The sequence below is a fragment of the Alosa pseudoharengus genome, unplaced genomic scaffold (genome assembly GCF_046254945.1).
Source record: "Alosa pseudoharengus isolate Yale_2024_CS ecotype anadromous, Long Island Sound unplaced genomic scaffold, YU_APseudo_1.1 YU_APseudo_1.1_scf_23, whole genome shotgun sequence".
In the NCBI taxonomy this organism is placed as follows: Eukaryota; Metazoa; Chordata; class Actinopteri; order Clupeiformes; family Clupeidae; genus Alosa; species Alosa pseudoharengus.
Window position 1 is genome coordinate 11,626,969 of NW_027468685.1, and position 21,538 is coordinate 11,648,506.

The 21,538-nt window shown below is 43.1% G+C and overlaps 1 protein-coding gene across 6 annotated transcripts in view; it reads right to left on the bottom strand.

Moving 5' to 3' along the window:
• Window positions 1–16,781, bottom strand: part of macf1a (microtubule actin crosslinking factor 1a) — a 195,251-nt gene extending 178,470 nt beyond the window's left edge. For 5 of the 6 annotated variants that reach the window (XM_076301492.1, XM_076301490.1, XM_076301491.1 and 2 more), the window contains exons 1-2: window positions 16,675–16,781; window positions 7,000–7,244 (exon numbers count right to left, since the gene is read on the bottom strand). In XM_076301492.1, the coding sequence (XP_076157607.1) occupies window positions 7,000–7,231 (232 nt within the window). In that variant the 5' untranslated portion in view covers window positions 7,232–7,244; window positions 16,675–16,781. Of the gene's footprint in view, window positions 1–1,712; window positions 2,565–6,999; window positions 7,245–16,674 lie in introns of those variants that run through there. The other variant, XM_076301487.1, reaches the window with a different exon arrangement.
• Between the last annotated feature and the right edge of the window lie 4,757 nt (window positions 16,782–21,538).

Genomic DNA, 21,538 nt, shown 5'->3' on the forward strand with positions numbered 1-21,538 from the left:
CTGGCCACCACTTAGGTAGGAATAAAATAATTGAGTCTCCACCCGAGACATTAGAACATAGTTGGGGCGCCAAGTCCGAAAGGAAAGGAAAGGGAAGGGAAGGGAAGGGTGTGCTGTGTGCTGTGCTTGTGGATGAAATGAAATCGGAGCTCAGACACATGAATGAGCCCAGAGGGGCCTGTGTGCAGGGCCGAGAGATGGCCAGGCCTCAATAACGGGAGGGGAGACGCGACTGCACGGAGCAGAGGAGAGATGCCTGTGGCCAGGCCGGCCTCTCTGGCAGGACGAGGGCCGACGCTGGGGAGACCCGACCCATTCAGCCTTCATCTGATCTCCGAGCGAGCTGGAAAATGGAGTGAAATGGGAGCCTGGCTTTTGTGCCACCCCCGCCAGGTGACCTTGACCTTTATAAACGTCTGGACGGGGGACATCCCCTTCAGGAGAGGAGTCGTAAAGAGAGAGGAGGGAGGCCGATCTTATCTACGGGGAAGTTGAGGACAGCCGGAATGCCAAATTAAATACAGAAACTACAGTCTCACTAACGTATGCTCTCAACAACCCTCAAAAGACCCTCTGGCTATGACCTGTATGATTCAATAATTTGAAACCAGCCTGAAGTAAGTGAGGTACATGCAGTGCACTCTGCTTGCGAACGTAAGAGGTTTTAAAAACAACCCTGGCCTACTTAAACCATTTCATTCATTAATATAACTGCTCTTTTTGGCACTGGGGAACAACTGATATTGACAAATGGAAATGAGGAATACATCTGAGGCTATATAGCACAGACTATTAAGGCTAGACTCTTAAAGAGCATCTTAACAAGCCTGTCATTGCTCACAACAGGTCTGAGAAATGCACAGTGTTTTCAATGATCCCTCACTTCCATTATGATGCAAGTGAACATCCCTTTTATAGCACAAGCAGTATAGATAAAAGTTGTGCAAGCTTACATTTTTTTTATTTTTTTTTAAACATGCCTCTTGTGGTGGCGGCCTCATTCCCAAAACAGTCATCAGACTCCACCCTGACAGGCAGAAGCGCATTTCATTACAATAATCAATAATTAACAACACAGCGCCACTGCCCCTCTACACCCCCAACACATCACAGATGTGACCCGAGTCAATTGGCTTTACTCTCAGTCCCCTCCCTCTTCTATCACGGTCAATTTCAGTGGAGGCATTCATTTTTTAAAGCGCTCCTGTCATCACAGTTATAAAACTACCCCGCTCATCTGCCGGGCAGCTCTCGTGAGGAGTCGTCGGGACGAGAGAGATTGGCTTTCCAAACACAAAAGCAGCTTCAGTGCTGCAGAAAGACACTGGTACACTTGCTTCTTTGAAGATGCCTGAACAGAAATATTTATGGAGAACGTGGTCGGTTTGATTATTGAAAATTAAAGGGGAATGTTTTCATGGGAGCGCTGTGGCTATTCAAAATAAGCCCTTAAGAGGAACAGTTAAGCTATTCAGTGTCACTGTTGAGTCTTAACCTGGTGTCAACTGTTTTCATAACTCAATAAAGACCAGACAGTGAGCACACGTACACTGCAGCTCCTTAGCTGAACACATAGGATACAATGTAGCTTCCATTCAGCCAGTACATTTAGCAAACGGCTACACAATGAAACAATCTGAACTGACATTCATTCCTATCTCTCCGTGAGACTACACAAAGCGCCCCTCTCCCTTTTCCTACAAATGCTTTACCTTTATATCGTTCCAACACATCTTCATACGCTTGGGCGAATTCCATCTCCTGCGTATGACTGGTCGGAAGTAAGCCTGGTATAAAGCCGGCCATGGCTCTCCTTTCCTCGGTGGCCCGGCACCGACAGGCCCGTTAACGCATCAATCCAGGACGGTGGATCAGGGTCTTCGGCAAAACAGCTGTCAAGTCCTGTTTGCCTTTAAATCCACGGTGGAAGTCAAGTTATCCGTGCTGCGTTTTAAATTGTATCACCAGTTCGCAGTTTGTTCTTCAACATGCAAAGCCTAGCCTACTGCAATTGTTAGAACTTTCGACTGCAAAAATTACTTCTTGTCATCACTGGGTCCTAAAATAGTGACAAACATCAGGCGCTATCTATTCATCCTTTGTTAAATGGTGAAATTCATTACGCGTGACGAACGCTGTAACTTGGGTATTAAAAGTAGGCTATATGTTTACGTACGTGTCCATATTTTATCTAAACATATTACACAAGATGCATCGCTGGCCGCGTGAAACCAAGTCGAATCTGCTATCTTGCCCGGCGAGTGCCTCCGAGTGCGCGAAGACGATTCTGAAGTGTGTGTGTGTGTGTTGGAGGGGCGGTCGTAGTGGGCTGGCCTTGCGGTTCCTTCCGAAATCCAGAAGCGAGCCTCAAAAGAAACAGTATCCGCACACCGGCTCCTTTATCTCTTGAGGACGGGATCCTCTTCCGACGGCACCCGCTGCCGTATCCTCGGCGTTTCCTCTGCTCCACGCCGCGGTGTAATGGCCGCTTCGATTAAAGGGACAGCTAGTGGATGCGATTCCTAGTTTGCATCTCTCTCTATCTCTATGCCTCTCTCTCCGTCTATCTCTCTCTCCCCTCCTCCCGCTCTCTCTTTATGCCTATGGAGCTCAGGTTTCCCTATTCTTCCTGCAGTGCTTGTCATCCATAGCTGGCCACGCCAGGCACATCCAGCCTGGACGGAACACCACGGCAGGCGGGCCAGATTGCGTGCGGAGAGGTGGGGTGTGTCGCCACTCGGTGGTAAAATTAGAGTGGTGCAAATAAGCCCCGTTTCCCCTTTAACGTGACGTGTTCGATAAGCAGCTTTGCAGGCCTATTTTGTCTTGGAAGAATCCGTCCTAAAGCCGCCATCTAACGGCCATGGAGAGCCTATCCAGCATGGTAACACGGACAGACACGCACTACACACATAGGCTATCAAATACCAACCAGCTTAATAGGTATCAGCCACATAACATGTGGTTCTTTGATGTGATCAGTTAATAGTCCAATTATGTAACAGCACACAGGTCATTACACAATTAGACATAATGGAACATGCTGTGAGTTGGCCTATGCTTGATTCAGTGAACATTTATATTTGGCTATGACTTTTAAATGATTATAGAGTCAAACCGTACCTTATCAATTATGTTATTTTTAACCACAGAGGAGAGGCCAGCCAGAAGAGGGCCTGTTGAGAACGTGATGCACTCCTCTTTCATCAGGTGTAATTCACCTGCCCAGCTGATAACTAGAGAATCTGTCCCCAGATGCAGATCTGACCATGCACATACTGTACACCTTACGGACCAGACCAACTCCTTAGAACACTCACACCCAAGTGTATGTCTGTGATGGGGTTAGTTGTGTGTGTGTGTGTGTGTGTGATTATGATTTGTGTGTGTCGGTTGTGTGTGTGTGTGTGACTGTGTGTGTGTGTGCGATTATGATTTGTGTGTGTCGGTTGTGTGTGTGTGTGTGTGTGCGTGCGTGCGTGCGATTATGATTGGTCTGTGTCGGTTGTGTGTGTGTGTGTGTGTGTGTGTGTGTGTGTATTTGTAGAGAGTGTGTGAGAGAGAATCAATAGTGTAGGACTCTGGGGGGGGGGGGGGTTAGCTCCACCATCTCTTCCGGTCAATATCCGCTCAAGCTCTCCTCCTGAGCTATTCTCTTACTCCCTGTTCCAAGTCATCATCCCTCTTTTTCCTCTCTTTCCCTTCATCTCTCTTCCTCTCTCTGTTTCACTGCTCCGCTTGGTTCTGGCAGTACACACAAAAATATCACACACTGACACACACAAACGCGCACATACCCTCACACATTACTTCTAGACTGTCGGCATTCTGGCAGGCACACACACACCCTCTTTCATACGACATCTCCATTAGGCTGTTGGTGTTCTGGCAGTCATAGCCCTCCACTCACACAACACAACCCCCCCCCCCACACACACACACACACACACACACACACACAGGGAGAGGCCCACAGGCATCTTAAGTTTCAGAGCAGAGAGGGGAAAAGCCCGGATACTGTGGTTGGCACCACTTCACCCACACACAGCCAGGCATATTACACTCTGAACACACACACAAACACACACTTAAAATCACAACTCATAGACAGCTTGATACCACACAAAGGATAAACACATATGCAAGACAAAAAGACCTACACACACACAAATGTAGAATATGCACACCCAAAAACACACAGGACAGTACAGACTTAAACACAAATATTGTCCTAACGAAAATGCAAAAGCAGTGGTGACTCAGCCTGGCCAGATACCCCCCCCCCCCCCCCCAACACACACACACACACACACACACACACACACACACACACACACTCACACAAACTCTGCTGGCTGCCCCACCATCCTGTCACATTAAAGCTTAACAGAGCGATTGCACCACGCCACAATGGGCACATATAACAAATAACTCTCCCCAACACCGCCACATTTCACAAAGTCAGGCTGCATCTATCTATCCACGGGCCTCCACCACCTTTAGCGGCAGCCGAGTCCGTCCGCTAATGAGGGATCTGGGGGATAGAAGCGTAATCCTGAGCCCATGCTCCTGGATCTGCCTTAACACTGCACCCTGCAGAGAGGATCAGTCACCATGATATACGAGCACCCTCTAGTGGACAATAAGGTGAACTACACTATGGTGCTGGGGGGGGGGGGGGGGTGTTGACAGATACTGTAAATGAAATTACAGCTGTTTGAATCACGGCCTTGTCACGCTCTATTAACAAGATGACCCCATATTGAAAGGCCATCAACATTACGGCATGAGCTCAATCACACTGTGACTCTATAAGGCAGATCCCACTTATTGTGGAGAATTTCCGATAAGATATTTGGAAAAAAAAAGCTATGGCATTCAATCACTTACACACACACACACACACACACACACACACACACACACACACACACACACACACACACACACACACTCACACTCCATTGGCAAGACTAGAGCATGTGCATGTGTGTGACCTCTCTGAGTGTTTTACGTAACTGACAAAATTGACTTAGAGTGTGGCATTCCAATTCCAAACATCAACCACACACACACACACACACACACAAACATGTGTATTCACCATCACACAAACACTCCTTCTGTCTCTTGATATGTCATCATTACTCTTCCCTCTGTCAGCCTGCTTTTGAACCCTAGTGCTCCTCTTTTTCTTCTGTCTTCCTCTTCACTCGCTCCTCTTTCAAGGCACTCAATCTTTCCCCATGCTTCTCTCTGTCCTTTTTTCTCCGAGGCAGATTAATATTCAGCAGCTCTCTCTCTTCCCTCTCTTTACTACACTCCCCTGTTTGTTTTGGGGTTTCTCACCCTTTCTGGCTCCCCGGGTCTTTCCTCTGCTTCCCCCGTCACCATGGAAACCAGACAACTGGAGGAGTGTGAGTGTCCCCATGGCAACAGGGGAATAGAGGGAGCCAGGCTGCCCTTTCAGTTGCCTGAAGAGAAAGAGAAATAATTAAAAGGCACAGGCAGGGCCCCTGACACCTCTATTATACACACCCGCCAACGTCTGGGAAGCAAAAATGTCCCTCTCCCCCGAGACCATTCAAATCATCACCACTGGGGACATGGCCAAAACCAGGCCTGGATTTATCAGCATGGAACAGCCGGTGAAGCTGCCAATGTCGTTTAAAGAGAAAGCATGAACCGCATATAAACATATAAATCCTATGCCCTTAAACTCTGCAAACAGAAGTCATGGGAGTTTCCTCTGCATGTATTTGACATGGTTCTAAAATGTGGCCAGGTCTGTGTTTGTGTCACATTTAGGTCATTCCATCTTAAGATTCCACCCACAGTACAACAGCTCGAGAGCTCACCAGGGAACGGGGTGTTTCGGCTGGGGGATTGACTGACTCATCACATCTTTAGAATCACAAACCCCCAAACCACCGTCCTCCTTCTCCTTACCCTACCCCCACACACACACACAGCACCAGACACTGAAATAGCCCAAGAGCAGCCACTCGCAGTCACCCAGCTCCACTCATCTGCTCTTCTCCAAGACACAGCAGACCTAGGAGTCGCACGTTCACACCAGGGGAGAGAAGCTGAGCGTAGCGTGGAACAGCAGCATGGAAATCAGCATAGCATCTCTGTTATGCTACGCTAACACACATTCTCTCTCTCTCTCTCTCTTCCTCTCTCTCTCTTTCTCCTTTCTCTCTCTCTCTCTCTCTCTCTCTCTCTCTTTCACTTTCACACACTCTCTCTCTCTCCCATGCCACTCATCACTCTCACATTCCCTTGCCCCCTCCTCCCTCATGCGTTTTCTGCTCTACACATTAGAACAACAACAGGACTCTGTGTGCTCACTCGCCTTCACTAACTTTAAGGCCAGGGTGTATTTGTCAACAGTAATGAAATGAGCAGAAATAGAAACAGTCTGTGGAGAGAAAAGGAATCCTGATATCCAAATTCAAAGTCTTCTCGGGACATTCCTGCCTTTCCAATGTCCTGTGCTATCCAAAGCGTCCAAAACGAGGCTCTGGATATGGGACAAACAGATGAGAGCATGACAAACTCCACCTCCCTGTTCATGCCCAAGACATTAGAACATTTCTGCAGTTCAGACTGCAGTTCTGGCACAGAGGAGCGGCCTGTGCGGAGAGAAATTCCTTCCCCGTTCCAGCTGTGTGTATGACACACAGGGCTTTGACTTACAACCTGGAAGGACAGCCAGTGATGATGAGGGATTCAGACTCATGCCGGGGCTGGGATCATATGCGAGCAACTAGAAACAAATTGATATGATGTAAATGTGAAAGAGGTGTAATCCTCGCTAATCCACTACTTTAGCATCATGGACACAATGCTCTTCCTGTAGGAGAAACTGGAGCAGGGATCTGGAGATCCCTCACCCTGCCCTGGCGGCTTATCATGATCATGATGGAGTGGTGCAAGTACGGAGAGGAGAGAGGTGGTGGTGTTTTCGACAGAGTGGATGGAATCGATTCCTACCTGCTACGCGCACAACGGCCCTCTCGGCCGGGTCGAGCACCGAGTCCTGGCTCTTGCGCTTGCGGCGCTCGTGGCGCGAGAGATTCCAGGGCAGTGTGTCGCCGGGAGGGGCGTGAAGCGGGGCGCCGGCGGTGGCGGGACAGGGCGACGACGACCCCGAGCGCTCGCTGCGGAAGGACGGCTCGCTCACACACGAGCGCTCGCTCAGGCTCTCGTCATCCGAGGACAGCATGTCGCCAGAGGGCCTGAGGAAGAAAAGAAAGGGATGAACAGGAAGACAGGAAGAGAGGGAGGGAGAGATAGATAGCCAGCACGGACAAGGGTATGGGGGGGAGGGAGGAAATTAAGGTCAGACCAACGAACAGTAGAGCAGTAGAGTTGAAGAGTCACTCCCCAGTATTGTATAATTCATCAGCATCACTATAATCCCATTTAGGTCATGAATAATGTACTCCCACCGCAACCCATGTCAGTCACCTCGCTTCGTGACATAACGCTGGAGTAACAAACATGAGGTCTAAGGAGGCAGACGCACAGGGGCACCAACTAGGCTCAGATACTCTAGCTGCGCATCTCTGTCAATGAAAATGGGCGTCAGTCACACGCCCACTCAGACTGCACGAGAGCATCCAGGAACCAGAGACAGCAGAAGAGAGGGAGACAGAGAGGGACAGACAAAGAAAGAGAGAAAGAAGGAATGAGGGAGGGAGATAGGGATAGGAGAGAGAGAGAGAGCTTTTTAAAAAGTACATGAATGAGAAAGGTGAGATTGGAAAAGGAGTAGGCCAGTAGGGTAGAGAGAGTGAAAGGCTTGCTGGCACAGGAGAGTGGAACAGCCTCTGTTGCACATCTATTAATAATGTGTGTGTGTGTGTGCTGATCGATGGGAGAAATCTGGCGCAGCCCCAGAGAGCCCTCAGCTTTGCCTGTGATCAGCTGGAAGAGAGGAGGCCCCTGGGAGCAGCAAAGGGGCCCTGTCCATCAAAGCTTAGGAGGAGCAGATCGATTGTCTGAGCTCAGCGCGTCTGGGGCAGGCCTCTCCTCGCCTGGACCATTCTTTACCGACTCACCTGACTCTGATTCAATCTGACATCACCCCCTTGTCTGAGTGTGTGTATGCTTGTGTGTATGTGTGTGTGTGTGCGTGTGTCTATGTCTGTGTGTCTGTGTGTGTCTGAGTCTGTGTGTGTGTGCGTGTTTGTGTGGTGCTCCTGTTCATCTGCCTCCCTGGCATGGTGTGTGTGTGTGTGTGTAACAGATGCCAGCTAGCTTAGCTGTTCTTGTGGAACGTTGGTAAACCTCACTCCCCGACGCCTCAAGAGTGCTGCTGGCATGCGAGCCAGTAGCCTGGGCTATTGGCTCAATTGTTAGCGCGCTCGCCTCCCGATCCGAGGTGCTGCTGTTCGCGGGTTCGAGTCCGGGCGTCTGCAGGGCTGAATCGCGCAGGTTCAACACAACGCAGGTTGTGTGTGTGTGTGTGTGTGTGTGAGTGTGTGTGTGAGAGTACCTCAGCCTGGTGCTCCTGTTCATCTGCCTCCCTCGACCTTATGGTGTTTGTGTGTGTGCGTTTGTTAGTGTAACGGATGCCAGCTAGCTTAGCTGTGCGTGTGGATTGTTGGTAAACTTCACTCCCCGATGCCTCAAGAGTGCTGCTGGCATGAAAGCTAGTAGCTTGGAGCTAGTAGCTCGATTGTCAGCACCCTCAACTCACCATCCGAGGTGCTGCCGGTTCGAGTCTGGCCGTGTGCAGGGCTGAATCGCGCACGTTCAACACAACGCAGGTTACATTGGTGCCATGACCCAGATCCGGAGTGAGGTTTAGGGGGTGAGTGTAACGGATGCCAGCTAGCTTAGCTGTGTGGAACGTTGGTAAACTTAACTTCCCAAGTCCGACACCTCAAGAGTGCTGCTGCCATGAAAGCTAGTAGCCTGGGCTTTTAGCTCGATTGTCAGCACGCTCAACTCCTGATCTGAGGTGATGCTGTTTCGCGCTGTCCGGACATGGGCGGGGCTGAACCGCGCAGGTTCAACACAACGCAGGGTATGGCTGCCAGAACTCCAACAGCGCACAAGCACATACACATAAGATCGCCCAAGTGGCTATTGCAATAGAACACTCAAGATTATTCATTATTACAGTTTTTTTCAACTGCTTACACACTAAATCTTTGCTTGTCACACAATTTTCTAAATATGTCCTCCAAACATCATAACCCGACACCAAATCTGCAAAACCATACACTAATTCTCAGTGTTTGACTCAGTTTTCAATTGACTAAGACACATTTTGCAAAACACCAAACACAATTTTCTACCTAACACACAAAAATCTAACAGGAAGTAACTTGATTTCGTTCTTCAAACACAACCCATCAAAATGCCACACTAAATCACCAGTGCTTCACTCTTTCTCTTCACATGTGCAAACACTCTTTACTTTACTGAACACCATCCAATCATTGCCTTAGTATAGGTCTATGAATAGATATACTCTCTATATAGGTATAGACCCTTTCAATCTGCTCCTAGAGGATTTCCGGTTGAAATATTCAGAACCAATGCAGATACTTTGAAAATTACAGTAATCGGACTTTAGCTTACAGTAATGTTCTACAAAAAGTTGACTTTATGTAAAATTTGTCTTTTTACTCTATTTTTGTTTGTCCCCATGTTACAGTATACCATTAGCTCAATACATTTTTCTGTGCCTCCAGAAATGCCTTAGGAACGCTTACTGTAGAATTGTTTGTTTCTGCAGTTGAAAGGGTCTATAGGCCTATAAATACATACTGTACACGACCCCCACACACACACACACACCACACACACACACTTGTCTTTAGAAAAAAACAAAATCGGTGTTTTCAAAACTCCATGTACATCTGGTGGTCACTGTATTCTTCTTTGCTTTTTTTCTTGTTTGCTGTAAAATACTGTATTCACAACAGCAAATTATTTGGGAAAAATCACTATTTTTGGTTTCAATATTGCTTGCATTTTTACTGTGTATTTCAACTTCTCTTTGTTGATACCGTAAATTTCACTCTTGTATGAAATACATATAGAAAGCCTAAGACAGAAGAGCTTTAGGTTTTGAGCAACAGTGTGTAGCTACATGATGTATCCAAAATGTCATATTATGACAAAACTGTTTGTAATGTGAGGCGAATGTTTGCTTTAAACATGTGTTTAATGTTTTAAATGTTGTGTGTCATTTTGCTGGAGATTTGGGGCATTTTGCATTTTGTGTGAGCAGTTGTGGGTTTTGTGTGTGGAGTTTTGAAAAATAGACACAGAGTTTTGAAAACGTGTGTAAACAATTGTAAAAAACGTTATTATACGGCTCTTCACAATGCAAGTAGAATGCTCCATTGACTTGAATGGGATTTCCGAAAGTTCTAGCGGTCATTATTTCTTGGGAAAGGACCTCTGAAAACAAGAATGACCGCTGTCAATGGCAACGGAGTTTGCGCTTGGAACTTCATTCAAAAGTGAAAGCAGACGGTTGATCAGCTGTGTTCTAAAGAATGTTTGATTCGAGTTCAGCGTGTGTTGCGAACTATTTGTTTCTCAGCAAAAGCCACGACGAAACGGTAACAAATAAGTGTAAAGAGACATATCATGGAGTTTCTTTTTTCGTTTTGGCAAGTAGCCGTATACAGTTTTTTACAATTGTTTACACACGTTTTCAAAACTCTGTGTCTATTTTTCAAAACTCCACACACAAAACCCACAATTGCTCACACAAAATGCAAAATGCCTCAAATCTCCAGCAAAATGACACACTACATTCAAAATGTCAAAAACACATGTTTAAATCAAACATTCGCCTCACATTACAAACACTTTTGTCATAATATGACATTTTGGATACATCATATACACACTGTTGCTCAAAACCTAACGCTCCTCTGTCTTTCATAGGCTTTATGTATTTCCATACAAGAGTGAAAGTTATGGTACAGAGAGAAGTTGAAATACACAGAATTATTTAAATATTTTGCTGTTGCAAATACAGTATTTTACAGCAACAAGAACAAAGCAAAGCAAAATACAATGACCACCAGATGTACATGGAGTTCTGAAAAAGCTGATCTTGCCTAAGACGGAAATGACTGACTACTATCAAATTACTTTGCTTTTTCCAAAGAAAAGTGTGTGTGTGTGTTTACTGTATGTGTGCGGGGGGGGGGGGGGGGGTAACTTGGGGAGACACAAAAATATAGTAAAGACAAGTTTTACTGTACATAAAGTCGACTTTTTGTAGAACATTCCTTTCAAAGTATCTGCATTGGTTCTGAACATTTCAACCGTATTGGATTTCAATCCATACCTAGAGAGTACAGTATGTCTACTCATAGGCCTATACTAAGGCAATGATTGGATGGTGTTCAGTAGCCTAAAGTAATGAGTGTTTGCACATGTGAAGAGAAAGAGTGAAGCACTGGTGATTTAGTGTGGCATTTTGATGGGTTGTGTTTGAAGAACGAAATCAAGTTACTTCCTGTTAGATTTTTGTGTGTTAGGTAGAAAATTGTGTGTGGTGTTTTGCAAAATGTGTTTTAGTCAATTGAAAACTGAGTCAAACACTGAGAATTAGTGTATGGTTTTGCAGATTTGGTGTCAGGTTATGATGTTTGGAGGACATGTTTAAAAAATTGTGTGACAAGCAAAGATTTAGTGTGTAAGCAGTTGAAAAAAACAGTAATAAGCGGGATAATGTATAGAACGCTGGTCATTATGGGAAAATAAGCCCCTTCAGGGCGAAACAAGACCCCTCCGCTGGCGCATCGGGGTCCGGTTCGCCCTGTCGGGACTTATTTTCCCCATAATGACCGGCGTTCTATACATTATCCCTTACGTATTACACGGCTCTTCATCGCTCTTCACAAGGCAAGTAGAACACTCCATTGACTTGAATGGGATTTCCCAAAGTTCTAGCGGTCATTATTTCTGAGGAAAGGACCTCTGAAAAAAAACTACCGCTGTCAATGGCAACGGAGTTTGTGCTTTTCATATCACCACGCAAGGACTGGAACTTCATTCAAAAGTGAAAGCAGATGGTTGATCAGCTGTGTTCTAAAGAATGTTTGATTCAAGTTCAGCGTGTGTTGTTGCGAACTATTTGTTTCAGCAAATGCCACAATGAACGGTAACAAATAGGCTAGGCTATGTAGGCTAAAGTCATATCGTGGGGAGTTTATTACAGTTTTTTACAACTGTTTACACACGTTTTCAAAACTCTGTGTTTATTTTTCAAAACTCCACACACAAAACCAACAATTGCTCACACAAAATCCAAAATGCCTCAAATCTCCAGCAAAATGACACACAACATTCAAAATGTCATAAACACATTTTTAAATCAAACATTCGCCTCACATTACAAACACTTTTGTCATAATATGACATTTTGGATACATCATGTACACACTGTTGCTCAAAACCTAACGCTCTTCTGTCTTTCATAGGCTTTATGTATTTCCATACAAGAATGAAAGTTACGGTATCTACAGAGAGAAGTTGAAATAAACAGTAAAAATGCAAGCAATATTGAAACCAAAAAATAGTGATTTTCCCCAAATAATTTGCTGTTGTGAGTACAGTATTTTACAGCCAACAAGAACAAAGCAAAGCAAAATAGACCACCAGATGAGGCAATGACCACCAGATGTACATGGAGTTCTGAAAAAGCTGATTTTGCCTATGGAAATGACTACTATCAAATTACTTTGCTTTTTCCAAAGAAAAGTGTGTATGTGTTTATGTGTGTGTGTGTGTGTGTGTGTGTGTGTGTGTGTGTGTTTGTCTGTATGTGTGTGTGGGGGGGGGGGTGGGGGGGGGGTGTATGTATTCATAGGTCTATAGAAAAATGACACAAAAACACAAAAAAGACACAAAAATATAATAAATATAAAAGACAAGTTTTACTGTACATAAAGTCATTCCTTTCAAAGTATCTGCATTGGTTCTGAAATCCTCTAGGGCCAGATTGAAAGGGTCCATACCTACATATAGAGTATCTATTTATAGGCCTATACTAAGGCAATGACTGGATAGTGTTCCGTAAAGTAATGAGTGTTTACACATGTGAAGAGAGAGAGTGAAGCACTGGCGATTTAGTGTGGCATTTTGATGGGTTGTGTTTGAAAAATGAAATCAAGTTACTTCCTGTTTGATTTTTGTGTGTTAAGTAGAAAATTGTGTGTGGTGTTTTGCAAAATGTGTTTTAGTCAATTGAAAACTGAGTCAAACACTGAGAATTAGTGTATGGTTTTGCAGATTTGGTGTGGGGTTATGATGTTTGGAAGACATGATTAGAAAATTGTGTGACAAGCAAAGATTTAGTGTGTAAGCATTTGAAAAAAACTGTATATTGTTTTGGGAAAATAAGTCCCTTCAGGCCGGAACAAGTCCGGTTCACCCTGTCGGGACTTATTTTCCCAATAATGACCGGCGTTCTATACATTATCCCTTACATAGCAATGATGGCTACAACCTGATCACGTCTTTGATATCATGTTCAATATATGCAGTGTATTGGTCCTTGTCTTTGTTCTGTGCCGTCAACACAGGAGTATCTACACATCTATTTGTAGAAGGGAATTTGATAGGGATTTCAGGGGGGTGGATGGGATTTCTACTCGATCAATATAATGGCCAGCCATCAGTTTCACAAGCATTTTGTAATCACCACTGCTGCTGAAAGCATGGTAGCTTTGCCCAATGTCTTTGATTGCAGAGTTTACCAAGCTCTGCTCTCTGCCTGATTATTCCGCCAGCCCAGGGGTACTGACATGGTAATGTCACTGTCTGTTACAGTGGACTTTGTTCACTTCATGTGGATGTGTCCTGTGTGGATGTTTGTGTGTGTGTGTGTGTGTGTGTGTGTGTGTGTGTGTGTGTGTGTGTGTGTGTGTGTGTGTTTCCCGTATGAGTGTGGTCTGTGGCAGGCAGAGGGAGTATAAATAGTGACAGAATGGGGGTTCAAAATCACGCTGTGACATTACGCTTGCATGCCACACCATGAAAACAGAAAACAGTTTTTGGGGACATAAACAAAAAATACTAATTCAATCATCTCTGCCTCAGCTCTCTCAGTGGCACTGTAGAGATGATACTGGCACACATACTGCATGCACAGTGTGTACACACACACAGAAAGAGAGAGTAGAGTACTTGTGATGATACATAGAAATTGGTGTTTGCATTTTGTATGGAATTTTCCAGTAATTTGTGAGTAAAAAATGTATTTCTTATCCTACTAAATAGTTTAGCATTTTGGTCAGGATTACATTGCAGACTTCATTTATGAACCAATGTTTGTGTTTGAATGGCTCTCAAGAAAGACTGATGAGTTGTGGCAAAAGACAGTGCTGAATGGTACTAATTTCATAAAGTCAAATATAATTACTCCAAAAACACCATGATATATCAAAACAGACTTATATTGCCTACTCCCTACTCTTAATGTGTCCTTTGGACTAATGAATAACTCCATCACATAAATAATGATCATTTAATTGAAGCACAACACAGGCTATATCTATTTTAAAATGTGATACAGAAGTCCAGTAAATATCACCCTCAAAGAGAGAACACTGATATAGCTTAAACATGATAAATCACCTTGTTACATGTCATGTTCACTTGTTAACAAATTGTTACTCCATTCTCTACAGCTTCTTTATTGGGTCTGAATATGTAAAATGTTAACTTTTATAAATTCAGAAAACATGTCTATGTCTATAACCCAGAGAATGATTTTAATATGCGGATGTGTAAGTGGTGACCCTTGTTAATTGAAATATTAGTCAGGACACCCAATTGGCTGTTTCCTACTACAAGCTCATTATATATGTGCTGTGCTTTATATGACTAGTTACTCTAATAAAGGTCTGACTGACCAAAATATTAGTTCATCAATAAATTGGTTGATCGGTTGAATAGGCAACAAGCAGTATTACACTCTTCTTGTTCTTGCTCTTAAATTATAGGCTACTTTGCAAAATAGATGCAAAGAGGCTCCCCTCTTTGAGACTTCATTTATGGCCCAATATTGTTTTTGAATGAATCTCAAGAAAGACTGATGACTTGAAGCAAAAAGACAGTGCTCAATGGTACTTTTTTTCATATAGTCAAATATCATTACTGCAAAAATACAATGTAATAGCATGACATAGTTATAAGTGTAGCATATTGCCTATTCCCTATTCTTAAGGTCTCCTTTGGACTTATGAATAATTCAGGCATATCCATATTAATATTAACCATTTAATTGAAGCACAAGACACACTGTATCTATTCAAAAATGTGATATTCCAGAGGTCCAGTAAATATCACCCTCAGAGAGAGAAAACTGATACAGCCTGAACATGAAAAATCCCCAGACATGACAAGAGAATAAAGATACCATGAGAAGCCCTAGAAACTAAGCTATAACGGAAGCTCCCCTCTACCACAGAATCCTACCCTACTTTCTCGGGCTCCGGATATGCTTGCCCACATCTACTGGCATGATAACTGTGCTAATTAACAGCGAATCAATGATGATTAAACAGACAGGACAATCTCTGGTCTTTATGTCCAGACTTTTTCTTTGGTAGCCCGACCATGAGGTGTGTCTCTGGCGGTCACTGCAGCGGTAGGAGTGAACGGGCACGCACTCAGTTCTATACCATGAATTCATGGGTAGGCTATAATAGGTGATTCCACTGATTTTGCAAACACAACCGTTCCCTAACAGACGGTGCAGACAGTGTGGTGTCGTGCATACGGCCGCTTGCACCAGGGGCGGCCAACCATCTGGAGCGAATCAGTAACCTAGGCCTATGCTTACACGAATCGTGCTCTTTCTCGTTTCTCCTTTTTTTTTTCTTATTTTGACATCCTTCAGTCTCCTCACATGAGTGTGGAGAATAAAATGTGGAGTTGCTTTTTGGGGAACATGAACGGTCTCATTTTCTCTCGCTGACAAATTAGCCTACCCGAACAGTCCAAATAGTAGCCTTGCCAAGTCCATAATCAAGAGTGAACAAAAACTCATAGATACTCCCAGCCCCCTTACTCTTTGTGGAATATACTAGCCAAGGCGCTCTGTGACAAACCAATGGAATGCAGTCATGAACTGAGAAGTAATTTTGATCATCAAAGAGCAGGAGCTCCACTCTGACCAGAACGGAAACAGTCTGTAACCTATATGCGAGTGTGAGTAAGCTATGTGCTGCAGACAGCAGTGATTTTAAAAGCAATGCAATGCACGAAGCACACTGAACCTCTTTGTTGAAAAGTATAGTGGATGACGGTGTTGTGTTTTTTATTCGTATGACTAATTGTCGTCACGATTCGCTGAAAAGCAATTATATGCCCATAGCCTTTGGTGCATACACGCTCACAGACAGAAGCACTTTACGTTCTCACACTCGTGTCGGTGTTACACTATTTAACAAATGATTGAATAAACTACCCAACGTTTACGCATAGTTGCTTAATAAAAAAAAATATGCAGTAACAACAGTGAAAGTAACGTCTTTGAATAGCCTACCATTAACAAAATGTGACAGTATTCACATTATTCACGATGGTAGGTTTAGTTCAAATCAACAGTAGCCTAGTCAGTAGACCCAGCCTCGTTACCCATACTCTCACCATTGCGCTAACGGATTTGGACCTTACCGGATAGCCGTGGCCACCGGAACCGAACGTGGGATGACACAGATGAGGATGCGGTGGTTCCACGAGCCCTCTTCCTCACAACAGAGACGGCTGACCGTCCTCTCCTCTCTCAATTACGGGCCTGCAAAGACAGCAGCCTAGACGTTTGTACCGACCCGGTATACGGAAGAGCAGGGTACCGCGACTGTGATTCGGTAATGGCTGGCGATTCCCCTCCTTTCCTATCTTTTTCTCCCTCCTTCTTTCCCGTTCTCCTCCGACCCCCACCTCTCTCTCCCTCCCTCACTCTCTCTCTCGCTCTCTTTCTCTCACACTGACTGATTTAATGTGCTCAACCTTTCCACTAGGAGAATGAATAGTAGGCTACGGGTAGCCTAGACTAAATTGGGTATCCATAATTTTCAACAGAACAAGAAAGCAGAAAAGTGCTACATTAGGACGGGTTTTGGCACATGTAGGCTATTATATAGAAAGGCAGCAAAAGACACAATCATATAGGCTAGGCCCTATCCCACCGTTTTGGCTGTTTCTCTGATTGATGTTAGTCTGCGTATGATTGAATTAATCTCTAATCCTTGTGGCAATCCTTTCCTTTTACTACAGCATCCTTTATCCGTGGTTATCACTTACATCCACCCAGTGGTCATGCTTGTTTAAATTCAAAGATAACGGGGTAACAGCGAGTGACCCAGCTATTTTCAAGACTTTCAGTTCTGCACCTGTACCCAAATGGTCACGATCACCGGAATCGATCGCCCCGGACTCACAGTCGTATGGGCGGAATTGCGCCCGACATTCGGGATTAACTTGCCGGGCTGCTGATGGTCTAATCAAACAAAAGCTCAGCGCAATTCCGTATGAATGACCCTGCGAAAAATAACCACCTCAGTTGACGGTCTGAGAGTCCACATGGGGCAGGCCTACCTTGCCTGTCTCTGCGCGCCTCAAAGTTGGGTGCATGGATAAGTGCACTGAGATACAGCCGGCTGATTGTAGCATACTCTGTTTTCTCCCCACCACAAATATTTCGTTCCCTTTGTATAGTGCATGACAACTTAATTTAATAATGTGTAGGCTATGGCATGACTTCTGAGGACGGATTTAATGAAATGGTGAAGCAGTGACGCACTCTGCTCTTCATATAACTAATTTCACCACTGACTGGAACCTCGTGATTTAGGGTTCGCCTATAATCAGTCCGTATAGCCTACTGTTCTTCATGCACATCCAGTTCGCCAGTTTTAACAAGCTGACAAATTAACACTGGTCCCCAGAATTCCATTCTTCGTAAATGTTGTGACTATACATAGCAATTCTGTCCTGAGTGATTGAAGTCTAGTTAGGACATGGAGGTCGAGAAGAACACTTTTAAGGGCACCCAGGCAAAAACATCCTACACTGATGTATCCATTTCTTTGTGTTTCAGCGCCATCTGGTGATCGAACGTCGACCAGGTATCTCAGATGGAGACAACCTTAATTGAATCGCATTGTCGATTAAAGTGGTTGCAGGTAGTCATTTTGATTTTGTAACCGCGTAATCGTTCTGTGTTATTTAGTGTTCCTGCTGCCAGGCCACTTGGAAATTCAATTTTGCACGAAGATGCCTTCATATTTATCTGATTATGTTATGGACAAACGGTCTCAAGTGAGCAATTTGTGGATGAATAATAGGCAGCCAGCGAGTATGATCCTTTAGGTTGGGTTGTGGTGGGTTTTCTCATAGATTATTAATTTACCATTTACTTCCAGTTCAGTTCTCAGAATAAACTGTGTAGCCAAAGAAAGAATTTTGCAGATTTTCATTGAACATATGGTGACCGTGAGCCCTCTATCCAGATGTTGCCGAAGTCTCATACAACACATGCAAAGTTTGCTGTAGCTAAAATTGCCTAATCTATAAGAATTGAATCACCTGACCAGACAAGGTCAATGACCACTGCACTTTATACTAATTGTCATTAAACCTCTCAAGACATTGTGTCAGAATGTGGTTTAGTCATGTGAAGGAAGACTTGGTGACATTGTTTTCTAAGAACAAATAAAGTTGTAAGCATTACACAATAACCATCACAGATGATTTCATTAAAAATGATTAATAGGTATTTCAAGGAATAACAAAATACTTCAAGAATCTCTGATTATCAATTCAAAACATTTAAGTTACATAATCATAACATAACACAACATCCATTCAACACATCATTCAGAATCATATGAATGCAACACGTAATTGGAACCCACCAAGTAATGTTTTTGTTCAGAAAATCATTCTGATCACAAAAGACACTGTTCTTGTATCACATATTTATTCTGTAAGGTATCCAGCTGTGTTTTTTGACAGTAGCATCTGTTCCTAGAAGCCTCTTCATGTGAGGAGAATGGAGAAAAAGGCAAAATAATTCCTAAGGATCATAGTTGGAGAGATACAGATGAAAGTAGCATCTTCGGGTCACCAAGTGTACCTCCATGCTAACAGATTGTTCAAAAGGCATGCCAGGAAAAAACATTTTGCCATCAACCATTCAAGGTGGTTTGGCATACATAGTACAATGATTATACTGAAAAGATGCCTAAGTATAGTGGAGGGTCTGTGATATTCAGAGTTTTTACTACAAAGGCCCTGGGAATTAGGATGCATGCACGGTATCATGAACTGAATGAAATATCAGGGCATTTTATATCAAAATCTAGATGCCTCAGCACTAAAAGTAGACATGATTGGATCATCCAGTATGTTAATGATGGGTCATTCCGTGTGAAATCACCCAATTTCAGCGCAATTTGGCAGGTGACCCTCTCCGAAAAAATCTGAAAAAAATCACAGGTGTTTGTAGACCAAATCCATGCATAGATCTTAAATAGTATATCTGTATAACTAATCGTTGCAAAACTACAGCCCTTTGAAACTTCAAGTCATTTTAAGCATTGTGGTGAACAATCCTTTTTGTTCAACTTCCAGCATTATTGGCTCTTTTGGTATTTCACACACTTTAGTGAAACTATGTGAATAGAAGTACATTTTCCTGTTGAATTAAAAAATCCAATCGGATCAAACGTATCTTGTATACTTTCCCCTCTGCAAAGCTCTGAAAATGGCTATTAATTCATAATGTGAAAAGACATCATCACCTTTGAGGGCTTCTCATTCAAAAAGTATGTGACACAAATTCATCAGATGTTTTTCCTACACATATATGTATTATAAGGTCCTGTCCATGCATTAACTTTGGTTGTTATCATTTTCATATTTTCAGAGCATTTTTTTTAAATTGGGCTTGATTTTCAAAAAGCCTGTTTTCATCTTCTCATTTCACCACGTGGTTAACAGGATTTTTTTTAATTTTACCATATATCATTCTGTATGTGAGGATCATCTGCCCAAAATTTGGGCTTGTTGCTGAGTTTCTTCATTGAGATAAGAATTTTTAAAAATATTTTCTATAAATCCACTGAATTTGTACTGGATCTGCAGTACCACTTTGCACCACATGTGGTGCTCTTTTAATACGATGGAAGTCAATGGAAGAGTAAGAGTCACTTGTTTGCTGCACATATCCAATCTAAACACACAGTTTATGGTTCATAGTTGAATTGGTCCAAATAATTATTGCAACATGAACAACATACTACTCATACATAAATCTTATTTAGAGAAAATAAACTGATCAAGTAAATTATACACACATAAGACTGACTGGTCATCATACATGCAGCAAGAGGATTTAGCATAATTACCATCTTTATAATGAGTTTTCTACACCAGCTTCAACCTATCAGTGCCTATGTGAGTACTTTAATAATTACTAGCCAGCTGGTTAGGCAAAGTCTATATCCATCGTCATATGCATGCAGTCCTCTGTGATACACAGACAAAGAGCATCAAGATGGAGATCAGTGCTTTGTCTCCATGTGATCTGGGAAAGAAGTTGGAACATATTCAAGAAACAATGGGTTTCTAAAATTCAGTTCATCAAGGTATTTCACTTGATGAAGATGACCATGTGTGTTTCCATCACAAGTATTCATAACAAGGTTTGAGGACTCGTGGATCCAAGAGGCATTTGTAAAAAGATGATAAATCTTTAGTATTGATTTTTCTGCATCTGACAATGCACTGAATTTTAGAAACCCCTTTTTACTCTAACCATATGAACCATAAACTGTGAGTTTAGATTGGATATGTGCAGCAAACAAGTGACTCTCTTACTCTTCCATTGACTTCCATTGTATTAAAAGAGCACCACATGTGGTGCAAAGTGGTACTGCAGATAAAGTACAAATTCAGTGGATTTATAGACAATATTTGTAAAAAATCTTATCTCAATGAAGAAACTCAGCAACAAGCCCAAATTTTGGGCGGATGATCCTCACATACAGAATGATATATGGTAAAATTTAAAAAAATCCTGTTAACTGTCCATGTGGTGAAATGAGAAGATGAAAAAAGGCTTTTTGAAAATCAAGCCCAATTTAATAAAAATGCTCTGACAATATGATAATTTTAACAACCAAAGTTAATGCATGGACATGACCTTATAATCCATACATGAGTGGGGAAAAAATCTGATGAATTTGTGTCACATACTTTTTGAATGAGAAGCTCTCAAAGGTGATGTTTTTTCACATAATGAATTTATAGCCATTTTCAGAGCTTTGCAGAGGGGGGATTACACAAGATACACCTGATTTGATTGGATTGTTTAATTCAACAGGAAAATGTACTTCTATTCACATAGTTTCACTAATGTGTGTGAAATACCAAAAGAGCCAATAATGTTGGAAGTTGAACAAAAAGGATTGTTCACCACGATGCTTAAAATGACTTGAAACTTCAAAGGGCTGTAGTTTTGGAACCATTAGTG